This window comes from Actinia tenebrosa, unplaced genomic scaffold, assembly GCF_029948245.1.
Source record: "Actinia tenebrosa isolate PJP-AT-01 unplaced genomic scaffold, QUT_ActTen_1.0 PGA_scaffold3__52_contigs__length_22856419, whole genome shotgun sequence".
Classification (NCBI taxonomy): domain Eukaryota; kingdom Metazoa; phylum Cnidaria; class Anthozoa; order Actiniaria; family Actiniidae; genus Actinia; species Actinia tenebrosa.
The window spans coordinates 11,466,320-11,485,191 of NW_028292580.1; the positions used below are offsets into that span (position 1 = coordinate 11,466,320).

Consider the following 18,872-nt stretch of genomic DNA (forward strand, 5'->3'; position numbering starts at 1 on the left):
ATTTTTTAAGCGATAATTTAGTATATATAAAAGTCTTTGAGCTGACCCGGTGACCTAGCTTTGAGATATTCGCGTATAAAAGTCGCTTATGGTTGGAAGTTTTTAAGCATTTAAGTATGGTAACCTGGTTCCATTGACAAAAGTTCTAAATAATATTGTGTGTATATAAAGCCTTTGTGAAAGTGCAGATTTCCCGAAAATGCCCCTTCTTCTTTACCTCAACAAAAGAATTTTTGCAATTAAACTTACTCCGGTCACCCGATTATAGAAAGTTCGAATAACTGTCTGTCGAATTATGTCGTTTTATATCTAAAAACCTACCATTAACTTAGTTCCTTTTGCCTCCACATTCTCTGATAAATCCAAGATCTTCAAGAACAGCGATACGCCATTTTTAAAGGGAATAAAACCACATTTTGCTGAAAAATAGACCGAAATCTTCGCGAAAACGCTACTTCTATCCGCCATGTTGTAAACAGTTCTCTATTCGGTTCCAGGCTTCCCCAGTCAATTCATACACAGGGACCTCATTAGATATTCAGTTACATAAATCCATGTAAGGTCACATTTTATGACTAAAAATCGATTAAAATGGCTCATGTTTTTACAGAATACGAGCAAAAAATCTTAAATCAAAAGCTAAAAGTAGCTGATCTACCTTTAAGTTATATCAATCAATCAAGAGCTAGAGACCAGGAGTTTGTTTTTGCTATTGAAATCCCCTATCCTGTTCTGAAAGCTGCATATGAAACTCTTGGAGAAGTGAGCATAGAGAAATGTGAAAATTTCAACTATGTTGATCTTATTAACCTGGCGATACCAGGTGGATGGTTTTGCTTAAAACCCCAAAATGCAAGACTTCATGAACGTTTTAAGGATGAGGGAAAAAAGGTCAAGAGGTTGTTTTCACAGGTGAAAGGGAGAAAGAACAAGCTGCTACTAACTAAAACATGTATTGTTAGCATAAGGAGAATAGAAGTAGAGTCAGTAGCTGAGTTAGAAGGACAAATTGAGACACTGAATTATGTCATTGAAGAGTGGAAGACAAAATATGAAAACTTAGAGAAAGAAAAACAAGATCTATATGAAAGTTTAATTGAAGAACTGAACAACATCAAGGATGAAGTCATTGAAAAGGAGAAAATTAATAAACAGCTTATTGATTACATCGAACAACTTCAAAATGATCAATCATGCAGAGGCAAAAAAATCAATGAGGTTGGAAAAAAACAGGCCAATAGAAAGATCAAGAAACTTAAAAACACAATTCAATGTGCACTTTGGTTCTGTGAGACATATGGTCTCAACCTTAACTCAGTGAATTTGGTTGATTCAGCTGGCAAAAATCATACATTGAAGTATGATGACCTTGACATTGAGGATAAACAGAAACTAGAACAAGTACTTTACCTTCTGGATACATTTTTCATTGCAGATGAATTTTATCATGAGCTAACAATGATTCAAGATGGTTTACCAAAGTCTTATCTAATAAAACAACTTAGACAAGACATGAACAAAGTTGTACACATAGAGAGAACACCTGGTAGATGCCCTGGTGCACAATTGAATTTAAGTGTTGTGCTGAAAAACAGGCTTGAATCAATGTTAGAAGAAGATCCAGATTGTTTTCCTGATGAATTAGTACAAATTAAGTTTAGTGGAGATGGGTCTAAAATGACAAAATCAACCACATTTATCCTTGTGACTTTTTCCATTCTTCAACAAGGGGAGAAAGTAATGTCCTCAAAGGGTAACAATGTAGTTGGAGTGGTCAATGGAGAAGAGAGCTATGATACTATTTCAGAGTCATTTTCAAATCTATTTCAGGAAATAAATAACTTAATATCACAAGCTAAAATTGAAGTAAAAGGAAATGAATACAAACTAGAAGTATTCCTAGGTGGAGATTACAAATTTTTATTATTGGTTATGGGGTTAAATGCTGCCAATTCCATCTACTCTTGTTTGTGGTGTAAAGTCAGTGCTATAGACAGGTGGGACACATCAAAGGATCAAGACTTTTATAAGGGTGAATCATATCAAAGATCACTAGAAGATATTAAATCATGCTGTAAAAAAGCAGCCTCTGCAAACTATGGATGCATTCGACCTCCCTTAATTAACATTGATATAGACCACATTATACCAGATGAGTTACATCTCCTCTTAAGAATCACAGATAAACTGTTAAAAACTTTAGTATTTGAGGTCTGCGAAAGAGAGGCACTCGAGGAATTCTCAAGAACTGGGAACATTCCTACTGATACCTCCTTTGAACAAATGTTAGTAAAAGCAATCAATGAATGTGGAGTTTCATTCTCAATAGAGCGAATTCGTATATCGCACTTTTACATGCTAATGAATATTGCTAATATTCAAATGAGCTGTTTTCGAACGAAATATATCCTTGCAAATACTCCCACAAAACTTAACCATTCCAAACCCCAAACATCATATAAATGTATATGCTAACAAAATAAGTGTTTTAATTATCGATTTGTTAAATAATCTCTTTAGATATTTTCAAATGAACACAATCTCTGTGCCGAACTTCAGCTCAGTACAATAGAAACATAACAGGCATTGTTTGTCCTTCAAACATTTACTAAGCAAATTAAAGTCAACCCGTTTTAAACTACGTGCTTGTTGAGTAGACCAAAGTTTGCTGCAACGATTCAAGTTTCCTTTCACTATCATCAACACTTTTGTTTCACTTTTCCCGTGCAGAGGATATGGGCAGTTCTAAGTGCAGTCTTTGGAACAACCGTATGCGTCTTTCAGCCAAAAATGTTGTAAATTCAACACAGATAGGCAGCAACCAACGTGGGTGTCTCCATATCTGAGATACCGCTTTAAAAGTTTTTATCTCTTTAAACACATGCTCTATTTTAACTCTTCTTTTCGATAGAGCTCGGTTGAACTTTCTGGCACGTTTCCTCCCTCTTTGGTTTAACAGAGGCATCTGTCCTGCACGATTAGGTGTTAGTAGAGCTCCTCCATCAGGATAACCTCTGTCGGCCAACAGTTTAACACCTGGCGGTAAATCTAGGACTAAACCGGGCCCTATAGGCTGCATTAACCTATAAGCAGTCGCATCATGTGTGCTACCCAAGAAGCCAGCCTGAAGAAACCGAATATGGCCCTCATTATCCATTACAAATTGAGTGTTTAGGCAGTGATAGTGGCTATGGCCACTGTAAAATGGTCGTTGAGGCTCCGCCAGAGGGCAATAAATCTCATGCGGGGTTGCATCTATAGCACCGACGGCATTTGGTAACTCTGGCCAGCTGCCCATTAGATTTCTCCACTCCGCGAGGATTGGCCAGGTGATTTGATTTTGAAAATATCTCCACATTACTGGTAACGTTCTGTAAATAATGCGGATAACGGACGTAGGGTCTATATCAAACCACAGTGTTAAAGTGTCTATATGAGAATATTTACGTAACCACGTCATCACAAGCAGAACTTGGTTAACTACGTTTATTTTCAGTCTCCTCTGGCGTACACGGGGTTGCCCGTCTAATCTTAAGTTCTGCAAGGTTGGGAGGATATCGTTCGCAAGTCTGAGAAACGACACAGGTTTCGCCAGTGTTCCGCCAGAAGAGGTGCGCTTGCCTTGATATAAGAGAAAACACATCTATACCACGAAATATACTTCCCCGTGAAAATTCTCAAAAAGACGATGTTGTAAGGGAGACAGATTTTGTTGAGGCGGTGGCCTAATATAGGTGACAAACAGCAATATCCAGGCGACTATATTTAAAAGAACTACTCGGACTTGCTGCGCATCCATGCTGCATGAACTGCTGAGCGAAGATGCGCATTCCAACATAAAACACGGCATTTTTCATGCCATTCGCACGTGAATCATCACGCGAGCGCTATAAATTTACATTTTGCGCTTGCTGTGTACGGAGCAAGAGGATTCATATTTACACTCAGCTGACTACTTTCGAATTTCTAATAAATGAATTTTTCAGCAAACGTGCCAGGTCAGTATCTAAACATATAACTTTTGTGTTGGTGCTTTAGATATCAACCCTCAACCATACTTAGTTTGCTGTTTATTACGAATTTTATTTCCCTCCAAGAAAAGTCGGGTCGGAATTGGAAAGAAAGAAAAAAGTGTTGTTCTCGAATATTACAACACTATTAACAGCAAAGGATGGAAAGAGGTTGTCTTGACAGCACGACAGAAGATTGGAGAGATAGCAGCAAGCATGCCACAACACGTAGTTAACCTGTATTTAACCCAAACAGACGAGTCCCTGACCAGACGCATGCAAAACATAGTAAAAAGTGCTATGCAGCAGCCCTATGGCCCCGAGTCAGGAGAGATTGGAACGGAGAAACAATTTCTATTTTCAAATCAAACCAAATGCCACAAGATGAGAGAAGGGCTGAAGCCCTCAAGGTAAGGCTGGATCAGAATTTTGCTGATTCATCTCCTATCGAAGACGAGAGTATCGAACCTTTTGCTGATTCATCTCCTAGCGAAGACGAGAGTATCGAACCTTCTGCTAAGAAGAAGAGGAAAGTAGACACAGCGAAAGAAGCTAACCTCGCACATGCAAAGATGTGCGAAAAAGCTATGAAAACGATGGAGAATGTCAATCAGCTTTTTCTGAAAGTAGACAAATACATCAGTGATCAGAACGGAACAAAACCCTAAACAGAGAGACTTTTCAAGTAAAAACTGTAGAAATTCGTCGAAGAAATGTAGAATGATTTATTTGAATGAATTGAAACTTTCATGTTTTGTTAATAAAATAATGGATATAAAATGTTGTAATTTCCCTATAACGTCATACAGTTGTGCAGTGTTTCCAATTCGTGTCTTTTTTAATTATTGTTTCTGTATTTGAATATTAGCAGACCTCATTAGCATGCTAAAGTGTGATATACGAATTCGCTCTAATATGGAGGGAAAAAATGCTGATAATGCAGTGACTGAAATCAGAGATTTTACTAGTTTGTTAGGAAATGACAAAAAAAAACTTTTAAAGGAACTTCCCTCTAAACTGGATGGCATTCTCAATCCTGAAACTTGTGACACAGTAAAAAAAATCTGGACTTCCTTTGAGAAACTTTACAACATCATTTCAGAATTTACTCCAAAATCAGGTGATGCAGACAAAATTTTTTCTCAAGGTTGTGAGTGGATCAATCTCTTCTGTTCCCTCAGGGGTAAACGAACTGGCTATGAAAGACCAAGAGTGACACCATACATGCACATGATTCCCTACCATATCCCCACTTTCATTACTAAATATAACTCAGTAAAACAATTTACAGATCAGGGGGTTGAGAAGAAGAATGACACAGCAAAAAAAATATTTTTTCATAAGTCTAACAAATGGGATGGAACAAGAGACATTCTTTTGTTAGAAGAACGCCAGCATACACTCAGAAAACATGAAAGAGTCAAACAGAATCACAGAAAAATAAATCTAGAGTACTGGGGCTCAGAAATCAGAGAGAAGCGTGCTGAAAAAAGGAAAAAAGACAACCCAGATATGGAAAGTACTAGCTGCCCAATCCCAGCTCCTACCCAACAGCAAAGTGAGGACAATTATAATAAACAATCTGTTTCTCAACTTAAAAAGCTTTTAAAGAGGAAATGCCATGACAACAATATCCGCATGAAAGGTATTGACAAATTGAAGAAAGCAAGGTTAATTGAAGAGCTGGAAAAATTGGACAGTTGAGTTCACCCTCATGATACCTAAACAACAATTCAGTGCTAAATCAAAGTTCAGACATATCACATTTAATTTGTAAAACACCTATCTATTTAATACATGTACCTGGAACCCTTGCAAATTTTACACTGACCTTCTCAATATACAAAGGAGAACACTCTTGCACATTCCCATTCTTATCACAGTAGTGTGTTTTGGGTGTTTTGCCCAGAAAATATCTCATTTTCACAGGAAAAGGGACCTTTGATCCATCTATTTAAAGTGTAATAGTCAAATAAAGACAATTGAATAAGATTATGCATGATAAAGCAGAACACGCTTAAGGGTATTTCATGGGTTAATGCAAACCACTCTAGTAAAAGTTGATGGTATTAATCATAATAATTATTAAATACTTAAAAATATTAATGCTATTTACTAATACTAATTTCAATAACCCTGGGAACTATTCATAAAAATGCATAAGAAGCAAAAAATAATAATTTTTTTTTAGCAAATTTTAGCATCTTATAAGTATTGAAGCAATACTCCAGTATCGAATTCATAAATGACCATTGCAAAGCACAGCAAAATAGTGTATCCTTGCAGGGTTCACCTTAAATGCATGAAACATATTCATAAGTACCAGAACTCGTGGAAATTCAATGTATTTCAAGTTCAACAATTTTTGCTTTCTTGTTGACAATTTAAATATTTATACACAACTGTGAGGCTATCCCTGTACAAATGCATCTGCAGTAAAAGGTTTTACTTCATAATACCCAGGTCTAATGAGATGACTACTAAGACACTTCTGACACTCCTTTCAGTATAGATTTTGATAGGTGTGCTGTTCCAGTTCCATTGTTTAAGTGTGGAAATTGTCAGATGTGCCATAGGCTCTTTGAGAGAATATATCAATAGGCCGTTTGCATTGTGGTGTGTACAACTACCAGAATACTTCACAAATTTTCTTTCTTATTCAAATTTGTATTCCCTCATGAGAATAGTAAGACAATTGGTACTAATGAACTGAACAAAAGAAAGTGTGAAAGGGATTCTGGTAGGTTTAGTAAATGCTGTCACAATGCAAATGGCCCATTAAATTCCAAAAATATGAAGAAAAAATTACTCTTGTATAGCGGACTGTTCCAAAGAATCAATGCTAGAATTACTATTGTCTCGCACTGGAGTTGAAGCAAGAACGCTTATTGTAGCTGTTGGTGTTCTAACAGCCCATTCTTCACAGTTCGTCGGCCTAGGCCTGCAAGAATTTACAGGATTGGCTGACCTTTTTAATATCAAGCTTCTACACCTACCAGGCAAGCTCTTTTTGTAGGCAAGATCAAGTTCCTGCTTGCATTTCGTTAGCCGCAATCTCTCCCAAGGCAGTTTTTTGGTTAAGTATCCCTTCAAGATGGGTCCAGCTTCATCCTCACCCCAGTCACTTTCATCTGAACTCATGTATTCTGGAGTTAGGACTTTTCTAACTACATTCTTTTTTGCTTCAGACCATTTCATCATTTCTAATGCCTTTGTTCTTCTGTCTAATTTCTAAAGAATATGCAAAATAACTTTGGTAAGAAAACATCTTAATCTATAAGTCTACGATAACCATGAGCATGGAAGGGTATCCGATGAAACACTAAGAATCTTTTCTATAAGCAAATAATAAAGTGTGTATTGCAGAGAGGGGAAAGTATGTGTGTTGTGGCTATGTGTATTCATAATTGAGTACCAAATATTGGGATTTTGAGGGATAACCAACATTTTACAAACACTAAATTATTTTGCAAACAGTCCTGTTTTGGAAAAGAAATATATAAAAGAATAAATGACCCTGTTGAAAAATTAGAGTTAAGTAAAAAAAAAAGAGTTTGTCTGAATTTTTTTCATACTTGTTTTTCTTATGGGCAAGTACTTCCTCACTGAAAGCCATGCAGTCATCACTAAAATAATTCATTTCTTTGACATCATTTAAGATGACCCATCAGCAATTAATGACACTCTTCAATGAGAAAAACTTGACTTCAATGAGTCACAACCGTTTTTATCAAATGAGTATGAAACTTGGAAGAGTGCATCAAGAATGACTGATGAGTCATCTTAACTTTTGGTTCATAATGACTTACATCTCTCTGTCTTCCTTGGCGCCTGCAAGTTACTGCATGTTCCCCTTCTTTTCCATTGTCTTTCCTTATCTTAGCATCTTTGAGAGATTTATAGTAAGTGTCAGCTGCACCTTTAAACAATAAATAATCTTACTGCAATATAACATTTTTCAAACTCATTGATAATTCATATCTTCAACAATAGGGATGTCCAGGGCTGGCCTACAGTGTCCCCTGTCAACATGGTAATGTCTCTGGTATCCTCTATCTATCCCCTGCACATTCCCTGTCTGTCCCCTTATCCCTAGCCCCTGCCATGTACCATGTCTCTCTCCCATCCCCTTGTCCCAGGGGACAAGGCCAGCATTGCAGTCATTTGTGATACCTTGAAAACATTCCGGTGATTCTTATAATTTCCTTTGTATCATTGTTACCTTTAAGTTGTGCAGGTGACCAAGGGCACTTTTCACCTCCTCCATGGTCATTCTGCACAGCAGAAACCACTTGAGCTACTCTTTGCTGGTTTCTTTCGGTCTTAATACTTGCAGAATAAAAATAAAACAAAGATTTTTCAATGTTATTCATGTGTAGGTAACCTTTATTTTGATTTTCGGGATTCTGAAGTTATCAGCTATGAGTTTTGATGATGTTTTGAGTAAATAAATAAACATTTATTGGGATTACAGATAAAGACAATAGCCTTTTTTTTCCAACCTGGCCCTTAGATATCTTTTAGTAGGGATTCTAGGGGGGTTGGACTTAAGCTAAGGAATGTGATTGTGATTACTTATGATCGTGAACAACTTTTAATTATAAAATAAATTAAATAGTACGTACGCTGTGATTGGTTGATAGCCATGTTTGCATGAGGGTATGTAAACACAGTTTTGACGTCACAACTTTCTTGTTTTCCCGGTACAAGTTCAAAAATTTACAGTTTCTTTCGAGGAAAAAAACGCACCCAACAATGTATTTTGAAGACAAAGTTCCAAATTTTGACTTGTGTCAGGGCCTCAGGCATATCCCTATGACCTGGTACCATAGCAACCCTGTCACAACTCACCGTGCATCTGTCACACTGAAGGTCTGGTCAGTGAAATACTTACCTATATATACCTATCATAAGGAGGAAGGGTGGGAAATCCAAATAGCGTCTAGTGTATCGAAATGCATGCGATTGTTCGCCAAAGGTCATGCTAGCGTGATTACATGGAAAGAGGTTAGTTGAGCTTGAGCCTGGAGGACAAATTAACAAACTAACATTCGCGTGTGATCGAGTTGACCCATTTACCGATATTCATTGAAACACATTTAAACGTCACAGGAAGCTCGGCATGAAACTTGAAACTGAGAGACTGGGAAGCCTGTGACGTAGCCACGGGTAAGAGAGCAGCCCCACAGTCGGTCGAAGCCATTTTATTTGATATCCAAGGAATTAATTTACGAAAAATTTATGCTTACTGTAACAATTCTTCGGAGGTTTCCCATAGTTTTTTTAGTTTGTGTACATCGTCGCCCATTTCTTTGTTCAAAACATTCTCCTCTTTCAAATATTCTGTAGCTTGTTGGATATTTTGACTGCTTAGGTCAGGATGAGCAATGTCTATTCTTTTTTGTTTAAGGATTTTAAGATTATTTACCAAACGTTGTTCCCAATGAATCTTTTCCTTTATTTCCGTCAGCCGATTTCTTGCTGCCTCTTGGGCCTCATGTTCCAGAACTTTGATATATTCTTCAATTTCTCTAAATTCGTAGAAAGTCTTTTCCTTGTAGTGTTCTCTCAGGACGTACTTGCACATGTTTATTTGTATGGCTCTGTCAATTTGCCCAATAATAAGCACACTGTCTGTATGCTGTTTGCGTGCTTTCTGATTTTTATTTTCAGTTTCTAACTTCTCAATCCTCAATTTCAGTGTTTGTTCACATCGTTCATTTTCACATCTAACATCTCAATCCTCAAGTTCAGTGTTTTATTCTCATCTTTCATTTCTTGCAGCTGTTTCTTCAACAATTCATTCTCATCTTTCAGGTCTTGTATTTTCTTTTCTAAATCTTTGCTCCTTTTTTCAAGACATTCAATTCTGCTCTTCGTGCTGCACAAACTTTCTCTTAACTCTGCCGTCAAAGATGCTATCCTTTCCTCATTTCTATCGATTCGGCCTTGGATGTTCTTTTGATCATGATTTAGGTCCATTGTGATTCTGGATTTTTTTCTAAAAATGGTAAAAAATACTATTGAAGAAATAGAAAACGCGCGCGCGTGCTGTGTGCTGTCATAAAGCACGCGGGGGTTGGCAGAACACGAGAGAAGTGTTAGGAGCAAGTGTTAGAAATGTTAGTGCTTCTCGACACTTCTCGAGTGTTCTGCCAACCCCCAAGTGCTTTATGTCTGCACACATCACAGCAAGCAAGTCTTTTATTTCTTTTATAAAATACAAATTACAACTGTACAATAATAGATAGGAATGACGCAACGGAAAGTGCGCGCGCGTGCAATGTGCTCTCATAAAGCACGTGCTCCAAACCAATCAGAACGCGACATTCATAACAGTTATTTTATAATATACTTTTAAAAAATCGAAACGACGATAAACTTTTGAGACACAAAATACAGTATAGATGATTTCATATTTATGAGACAGAATTTCGGTGAATATTTTGTAATAATCTATTATTTAACTATTTTTATATTCTTTATTATTTATCTATTATTTATTAGTTAACTCGGCGCAGGCCAAAAATATGGTTCTGGAGCCCACGTTAGTTATAAGGCAAGTCTTATCCTGTTGTTTCCTTCTGATCTTGTATTATATCCATCTTGAAATCACTGGAGATTTCTGTAATCTGATTGGTTCTCATCAGCATTGCAATTTTATCACAAATTGCACTCCATTCAGTTCAATTACATTACTACCTTGAACTTGACCAACTCTCTTGTCATGCTTCGACAGGTGAGCTACGTACATCTGATTAAAGATAGCAAATTTCTTAGTTATTTGGTTCTTCATCTTTGCTGTCTGTGTCATCACTTTTTCTTCTCTTTGTTTCTCCAAGTTTTTCTGTTGCTTTCTTCCTCATATCTTCAGCTCACACCTTCTCTTCCTGCTTCTTTTTGTCATCGACATCTCTCAACTCCTCGAATTCATCAATTCTCTCCTTTATAGCTGTTATAGCTTCATATATCTCACCGTAATCTGTTTCAATACCACTTGCTTTAGCTTCTTCTTCCTCTCTTTTCTTATGCTCTTTGAGAATCTTTTCGGACTTTTCCCTTACAGATCTCTGCGTAACCTTCAATCCTTGCTTTTGTAAGTCTTCGGCGATGGTATTCCACGCTGCTCCCTTTCTCTGGTTCCAACTTTAAATCTGTACGGCTCTTGTACGACCACTAATCTTAGGAGGAGTGTCCTTTTTCCACACGAAAAGTTTCTTCGGTGTAGCCATCGTATAATAAGCTTAAAAACCTCTTTTATTTGATCTAAAATTGAAAAAATAATGTTTGTTTATTTATGTTTGGTCAAAGAAGTATTCTTCTGTAAATAGAAATACAAAGAAAACAGCAATATAAAGAATAACTTACCATTTCAAAACTCGTACTGCAGAAGACGACTTTTGATGAAAATCTTGTTGCCTTCACGGAGACGGCGACGAGATTCCTTAGATGGCGTGATGCTGTCTCGCTCTCGCGCATGCGCAGTAATTAAAAAAATGCAAACTCGTACTCGTCGTCAAATCTGAAGCTCTCTAATAAAGCGTCGAACGAAGTGGATCGCGGCTATAAGCAGAGATGACTTGACGGAACAAATCCTGAAACACGACCGTGTTTGTAGCCGTCATTTTATCTCCGGACGTCCGGCAAAACTCTGGGATAAATATAATGCTGATTGGGTGCCTACACTCAACCTTGGGCACACGAAAAGTAACAACAAAGACAAGGGGAAAGTAGTCCAAAGAGAGAGCCAAAGCTAGAAGAAAGAAGAAGCTTGAAGATGCAAAAACCACGATCGAAGAGAAAAGACTTCGGTTGAATGATGAAGGGACTCAAGTCTCTATTATCCCTTTTGCATCTTCGACAACAGAAGAAATTGATGTGTCGTTCGCGGATCAATACATTGATGAAAACGAAAAATCATCGCAGACTGAGGTCAAAAGCTTTGCCGAGATGAGCACTCAGACCGAAGGGTTGGCACGTACGCCTAAGATTAAGTCTTGATGCCTCTTCACAGACAGACGAATTTGATTATTTATTTAAGTCAAACAAAAAAGTCACCGATTTTAATGAAGATTATTTCAGAAATAGCGACGATAAAGTACTATTTTATACTGGCCTTCCCTCTTATGAAATCCTCAACTTTGTGTTTGAACTTTGCTTCCCGTCGCTCCCAAACCCTGAGTCCTTTTCAAGAATATGTAATGGTCTTGATAAAGTTAAGATTGGATGTACCACACCAAGACCTAGCTTATAGGTTCAACATCTCAGTGCCCACAGTATCTAGAACATTTCATTCTTGGTTGACAACTATGGACATTCATTTATCCACTGGCCAGACCGTGAAAGCTTGATGCAATCAATGCCACATTGTTTTAAGGTCCGTTTTGGAACTAAAACGACCGTAATATTTGACTGCTTCGAGATTTTTATCGAGAAACCTACAAACCTACTTGCTACAGCACAAACATTCAGTTCCTACAAACATCACAACACCATCAAAGTCTTGATTGGAATAACTCTACAAGGCACAATTTCATTTGTTTCTGAGGTATGGGGTGGTAGAACCAGAACTTTTGTCATAGGCTCCCTTCAATGATGAGCATCATGCTCTTGAAGTTAATCCTGATAAAAATGTTTTAATTAAAAAAATAGATCCAAGCTTAAGGCACTTCCACAAACCTACATTCTACAATTATTGAGAATGCATTGTTTTCTTTTTACCTTTAAAAATTGTCCCACTTTTAGTGCCTGCACTGCTGACAGAAACAAATCATAGGAATAACAAGACATAATTATTTGATATTACCCACAGTGGAGGGGGCTATGCTGTATTATTTGTAAATGGATTATTACAGGGACTTGCAGTTTTTAAATCAAAATTCAATTTAAATGGTTATGTATAGCCTCCATTTGTAGATTTCAGCAGAGCTTTCATTTCAGTTTCTCTCTACATGGTTTACACCTTTTGCTGTTCATTAACAGAAAATGTACATTCATTTGTGCCAATAGCCGCACCAATAACGTGTAATGTACTTTCATCAACACCACAAGTAACATCATTAGCGCGGATCAACGTTCAATAACGATATTTGAATATGCGTGTACATTCATGGGCACCAATGGACAATCAATAGCGCGTTTGTACATTCATATGCGCGGAATGTATTTTCTTGTGCGCGAAATTCAACTTCAATAACACCAAATGACAAACAATTGCATTTATAGACAATCATTTACCCAAAAGTGAAAATTCATTAGTGCTATTAGCATCATCATTGACAATCTATAACGCGTTTGGACAATCATGAGGGTCAACGTTATATTCTATAGCGTGGTTCGACAAACATTTGCATGATTCGAAGGAGCACAGATGACCCTAACAATGGCAAGACAGGTTGGAAACTATTGTATATTTGGTGTATTTGCTGACTATTGGATTGTCATGTGCATTGTGCCAATAAAAATACAATTCTGTTAGGTGCAAGAGCATAGGATTGATACAGCAAAAACCTGAAAATAACCAACTGCATTACATTATATTCAAAATTATACTATACTGTCAATTTTTTGGGCAATGTGCAAGTTTTTTCCACTAGTTACTCATGTACTGGTTTGTATTGACAGAATATACACCTTTGTCATAATGGCAGATAATGGCATATAAAATGATCGGAGACTGGTGACTAGTCACACGAAAACGAGGCGAGAAAGGCCTAGCTTCATAACTATCATGGCGTCTAGCACGAGTAATACTACAAACTTTACTGATATTTTAACCGAAAACGATATTCCTGGGGCTTCCCTCGAGGGAAGAAATATAACTGAATTAAAGATTGCCGATCTGAGATTTTGGTTGAAGTGTCGAGGAGATCCAGCAAAAGGTTTAAAAACAAAAGCGGAGCTTGTTAAGAGGTACGTAGCAGCTTGAAAGTTTTGACAAACATGCAAGTTTCGTAAATGATGCGTGGCCAAATTCTAAAAAAATACTTACATTTATCTATGTTCAGGGTCGAGGAATATATCAAGAACGGTAAAGATAAGGACATTGTCGATCCTGATCCCAATAGATTATATTTAAGACGGAAACAACACCGCTTAAAGCATGTTGTGAACGAAGACGAAGCTGAAAGACGCGTCCTTGTGAAATTCCCTGAAAATAATTGGGGAACTTGTCTCCAAAAAATGCCAATGTTCATCCGAGCAGAGATGAACAACCACGTTACCAGGTCAGGCAAGAACATCGCAAACAAAAAATGTAACAGTGTTCCCACTAGCTTCAGAAAAGCGAAAACTTTCTTGGAGGACGAATACCTTCATAGCATCGAAACAAATGATAATCAGCGATGTTTTTATGTGAAATCTAAATGCTGTCACAGTTTTAGAAAGAATGATCCTCCACATGACCTAAAAGTGGCGCTCTGTATCATTACTGGTGATGTCTTAAAGGCCTTGTGTTCGTGTGTAGCTGGTACAGTAGGATACTGCAACCACATACTCGCTCTGATGTTAAAATTATGCAAATTTGTTGTGCATGATTGCAAATCCACTCGAGATTTGTGCCATGAAAGTGACCAAACTCCCACACTGGCATGCACATCAGAGCTTCAAAAGTGGCATAAAAAAGGTGGAGGATCCAATATAGTACCAGAACCGATTATGAATGTCCAAGTTAAGAAGACGAAAGTGGAAGACAGGGAAACTAACAGCAAAAGAGGAGGAATAAAATCACTACTATTTGAAGCAAGGGTAAATCCCATTCCCAATCAAGACAAAGAAAACAAACTGAAAATGAGGTTAAAAGAACTACTTCCAGACATGGGCTTTTCTCAAATGGCTGGTGACAGACAGAACAATAATTTAGTGGACACGAAAAATGGGAAATGCCCTGCTGGTTCCATTCTTTCTTACCAGTTGTCATTTACAGAATCTAACTTCTCAGCACATGTAGACATAAGCGCCATACCCCATGTTATCTCCGATACACAGCAGCAAAATATTGATAGCTATCCCCGGTTTCCATTGGTAAAAGAGCACCCTATGAATGCCCCAGATTTAAATGATACTGAACAATCACTTCTTGACTTTCTTTTTGTGGATGAAGATGAGATATCTCATATTGAACAAATTACAAAAAACCAGGCAGAATGTGATGAATGGAAAAGACAAAGAAAGTACCGCTTTACAGCCTCCTCCTTTGATTTGATAAGGAGACGTAAAAGGAACCATGACACTTTTGCTAAGAACATTATACATCCCCCAGCACTGACCAACAAGTACGTTGAACATGGAAAAAAGTTTGAGCCAGTAGCCCTGATGGAATATCAGACATTAATGAAATTAAAGAAAATGCCTGTCACTGTTATTCCTTCAGGATTTGTTGTATCAAAATCACATCCTGTTCTTGGTGCCTCTCCTGATGGAAAAATTGTTGACACTGGATGTTCTGACTGGTTTGGGCTGGCTGAGGTGAAATGTCCTTGGACTAAAGCAAGTGTGACACCTTTAGATGCCTGTTCGGATCCGAAATTTTTCATGGAGAAAACTGGTGAGAACATTTGCAAACTTAAAACAAATCATGCGTACTATGCACAGGTACAAGGGCAGATGGGAATAACTGGAGCCCAATGGTGTGACTTTATTGTCTACACGAAGAAGGGTATTTACATTCAGAGAGTGCCTTTTGATGTAGAATTCTGGGGAAAACTTAGAGATGAACTGACTGCATACTATTTCCAACATTTCATCAAGTATGCAGCTGAAGATTTTAACTCCAGGACAACTACTGAAGCTGACAAACAAGACTAGTTATGTGGGTTTTATAGTATATGATGTCTTTTTATTATTAAATTCCAACATTCTTATAAATGTCTTTACTAATAAATAGTTCAAAATAGTTTTTTTTTAATGTAAATATAAACTTGAACAAGATTATAGATATCTAATAGACAGCCTTGCAGCCCATCAGAATGCAGCTGAATTTGGGAGGGCAAAACAATAGGTTCCAATTCGCAGGAGATTGAAACCCTTTTGTTTTGCCCTCCAAATTGATCAACAAATAAATAATTTTCACTTTAAGTATTTACTAGGATCATAGAAAGTATGCATTGTGGTGACATAATTCATGATCATAATTCAGATTTGTAACTAAACTATATGATGATAATCTTAAAATTTTAATTGGATTGATTGAATAGAGTAATGGTACTGAACTCACTGTGAAACAAAATCTAATACTCAATGTAGAGCTGTATAAGACAAATGACAGATGTGTTGACCATCACAGTGAATGAGCGATCTAAGCGAACGCTGTTAAGGAAGACGTGAAAAATGATTTCAAGCTTCAACGGGAATCGAACCCATGTATTTTTAAAAATGCAATATTATAGAAACTATAGAAAAAAATACTAAAATAGTTTCTTAAGAGCTGCAGGATTTTGAATTAATAAATTGTTTAATGTACATCATGAAAATGTAGTTATTTCATTCCAAAGTGTCCTTGCAGGTGTCAATACGTGCTGATTATGCAAGTATTAAGCTGAAATTATACTAGATTGTGCATTACAGAGAAGAGCACATATTGCCCACATCCGATTGACAAGCCCCAACTGGTTCAGAGGAATTACCCCATCCCATATATGAAAATTTTTGATTTTGTTAATAACCCTTTCAACATGAATCCTTAAGCTAGCAATTTCCTGTGTTCGAATCACATCTTCCGCTGCCATTTGGCTAGAACCACCAAGGAAAGGGGGGAGGTTTAAGGTTACTCCTAAAGGTAACAGGTCCTCAACTGTAAACCCTTTGTCAGCCATTATTGAATCTTTGTCATTGAAGGGCAAATCTAAAAGACCACTACGAAAAACAATTTCCCTATCAGAAATTGATCCTGTGTACAGGGAACTTACAAAAGTCACAGCACCACCAGGGGAGATTCCAATTAAACCTTTGAGGGTTGTATGGTGTTTGTAGCTACTAAAAAGTTCCCCATTCAGTTGAAGGCTGCTGGGCATTTGACACCTTACTTCAGTGCAGTCAATAATAACTCTCTTTGATTGGTATTTTCCTTTAAAATCCTCTGGCATTGTATCATCTATTATCTCTCTCGAAGGCCAAATGTTAATTTCACCAAGCTTCACGTACATAAAATTTATCCATGATATAAGTATCCGACTTACTGTTGATGTAGATACATGGAATAGGTGACCAATATGCTCTTCAGCAAAACCTTGTCTCAATCGACACATGGCAAGAAAATATTCATCAATTGGTCTTAGAAGTCTTGATCTTCCTCTCTTGTTTTCGTTGATTTCCTCCTCTTGATCATACACATTTGGTGAAACATCAGAAGTCGTGCTTGTATAGTATCTGATATTTTCTCCTTTATCACCAGGGTCTAGGTATGTAAATATTTCCATAAAAACGTCGTAGTTAGGAAACCCCGTGTAAAATGCTATCGAAGATTGTTTGTGACTGAATCTTTCCACCGAAAAAAGCTTACTTTTCAGAACATCTTTTTGCTTTGAAATGTGCTCTATCTCAGTTTCCAGCTGTTTGATTTGTGTTTCGTAGTCTTTTGCCAATTTCAACACATCCTCAAAATCAGTCTGGGTTTCAAAATCTCTCACTTCAACAAAGTTCGTCTGTGTTTCAACTTCTCTCGTCTTTTCAAAGTCTTCTTTTACGCTCTCTATCGTTTCTATATTGGCAGATTCTACAAAGATATTATCCCTGTCTTCCCCAGCGTTATTTGAAGCACTGCACGAAGGAAAATTGAGAGATCTTAACGATGGTGGTTTACGTTTTCTTGGTGAGGTACGCCAGGGAAACACCGAAGGCACCACTCCGGGTTTCAAGCATATCTTGCCAGCAAGTGTTCTCTTAAGGTCTTCCTCCTTGAAATGCCTTGAACAAACTTTCGTTGAAGAAACTATTTGAAAAGATTTACCTTCTTCCCGACGGATAGCGTGAACCCAAAGCTTTCTGATATTATTGTCTTTGGGGAAGATAAAGTAAGAGATCTTACCGTCATTGTCATCTCGATAGCCTTTCTTGGTGCAGAACGGAACACAACAGTGAGTTGGCATTGTACATGTTTGAATTATACTTTGAAATTGAAGTTATAACATAAAAAAAGTATTTCAAAATAATAAAATCGCTCAAAAACCTTTCACAAGTACCGGAATATCGCCTTCATGTGTGTAATGTTTACAAAATGAGGCCTTTGTGGCCTCGACTCCGTGCCCTAGTCACCAGTCTCAAATCAGCCGCCGCCATTATGACAAAGGTGTAATGATTCCTTTGTTTCAAAGGGAAGTAAACATCTTCAAGGATGAAAGTAACTGAAAGACTTCTTTGCCAGCTGGGATAGGAAAGCATATTTACAGCTTCCCTGAAGAATATGGGATGGATCAATGTGATAATGTTTACATTCTTTAATAAATAAGCATTTGATGTAGTGCTGAGATGCAAAAACAATTTTTAGTCTTAGAGTTTTATGAATTTTAATCTTTCGCATCATTAGCAAGACAGCTATTGTTTATACAATTTAAATAGAATAAATAAGTTTATTGATTTACTGTGAATTTAAGTGTCCTAGTTATTTTGGGCCATTTCTATTCCTATGTATTAGTTTGCCTGTTACTATTGAGCAACTACAGAAAGTGGCTGAATGTTCTGGAGTACTTGAAGTTGCGGGCTTCCTTGAACCTGCATTCCGATTGAAATGCCAGCAAGTAATCCCTAATGTTGAAGAAATTGAAGCAAAGGATTGCGGAAAGGCATACCTTTACCTAAAAGAAAATTTACTGATCAGATTTAGTTAAAAGAAAATTAATGTAGTGGAACCAAACTTGCACAGTACGT

The 18,872-nt window shown here is 37.2% G+C and overlaps 3 protein-coding genes and 1 pseudogene across 3 annotated transcripts; 1 reads left to right on the top strand and 3 right to left on the bottom strand.

Moving 5' to 3' along the window:
* Positions 1–6,637: 6,637 nt before the first annotated feature.
* LOC148908614 (uncharacterized) lies at positions 6,638–8,383 on the bottom strand. The gene is made up of 3 exons (XM_089035927.1): positions 8,233–8,383; positions 7,820–7,929; positions 6,638–7,241 (listed from the first exon to the last, which is right to left on the bottom strand). Exons 1-3 carry the CDS (start codon positions 8,381–8,383, stop codon positions 6,816–6,818), a joined length of 687 nt encoding a protein of 228 aa, XP_088892053.1. The 3' UTR covers positions 6,638–6,815.
* A 2,403-nt stretch (positions 8,384–10,786) lies between these two features.
* On the bottom strand, positions 10,787–11,242 carry LOC148908615 (uncharacterized; annotated as a pseudogene).
* A 2,775-nt stretch (positions 11,243–14,017) lies between these two features.
* On the top strand, positions 14,018–15,815 carry LOC116293463 (uncharacterized). The gene has a single exon (XM_031700888.2). It carries the CDS (start codon positions 14,193–14,195, stop codon positions 15,813–15,815), a length of 1,623 nt encoding a protein of 540 aa, XP_031556748.2. The 5' UTR covers positions 14,018–14,192.
* A 725-nt stretch (positions 15,816–16,540) lies between these two features.
* On the bottom strand, positions 16,541–18,173 carry LOC116287600 (uncharacterized). Its single transcript, XM_031694288.2, has one exon. The coding sequence runs from the start codon at positions 18,092–18,094 to the stop codon at positions 16,541–16,543; it is 1,554 nt and encodes a 517-aa protein (XP_031550148.2). The 5' UTR covers positions 18,095–18,173.
* Between the last annotated feature and the right edge of the window lie 699 nt (positions 18,174–18,872).

Bases quoted from the DNA above. Each gene is read 5' to 3' on its own strand.
- LOC148908614 (XM_089035927.1), bottom strand. From the start codon at position 8,383: ATGAATAACATTGAAAAATCTTTGTTTTATTTTTATTCTGCAAGTATT. The intron at 7,930-8,232 runs GTAACAATGATA...TATTGTTTAAAG, and splicing joins GTCACCTGCACAACTTAAAG to GTGCAGCTGACACTTACTAT. The intron at 7,242-7,819 runs GTAAGTCATTAT...CATATTCTTTAG, and splicing joins GCCAAGGAAGACAGAGAGAT to AAATTAGACAGAAGAACAAA.
- LOC116287600 (XM_031694288.2), bottom strand. From the start codon at position 18,094: ATGCCAACTCACTGTTGTGTTCCGTTCTGCACCAAGAAAGGCTATCGA.
- LOC116293463 (XM_031700888.2), top strand. From the start codon at position 14,193: ATGCCAATGTTCATCCGAGCAGAGATGAACAACCACGTTACCAGGTCA.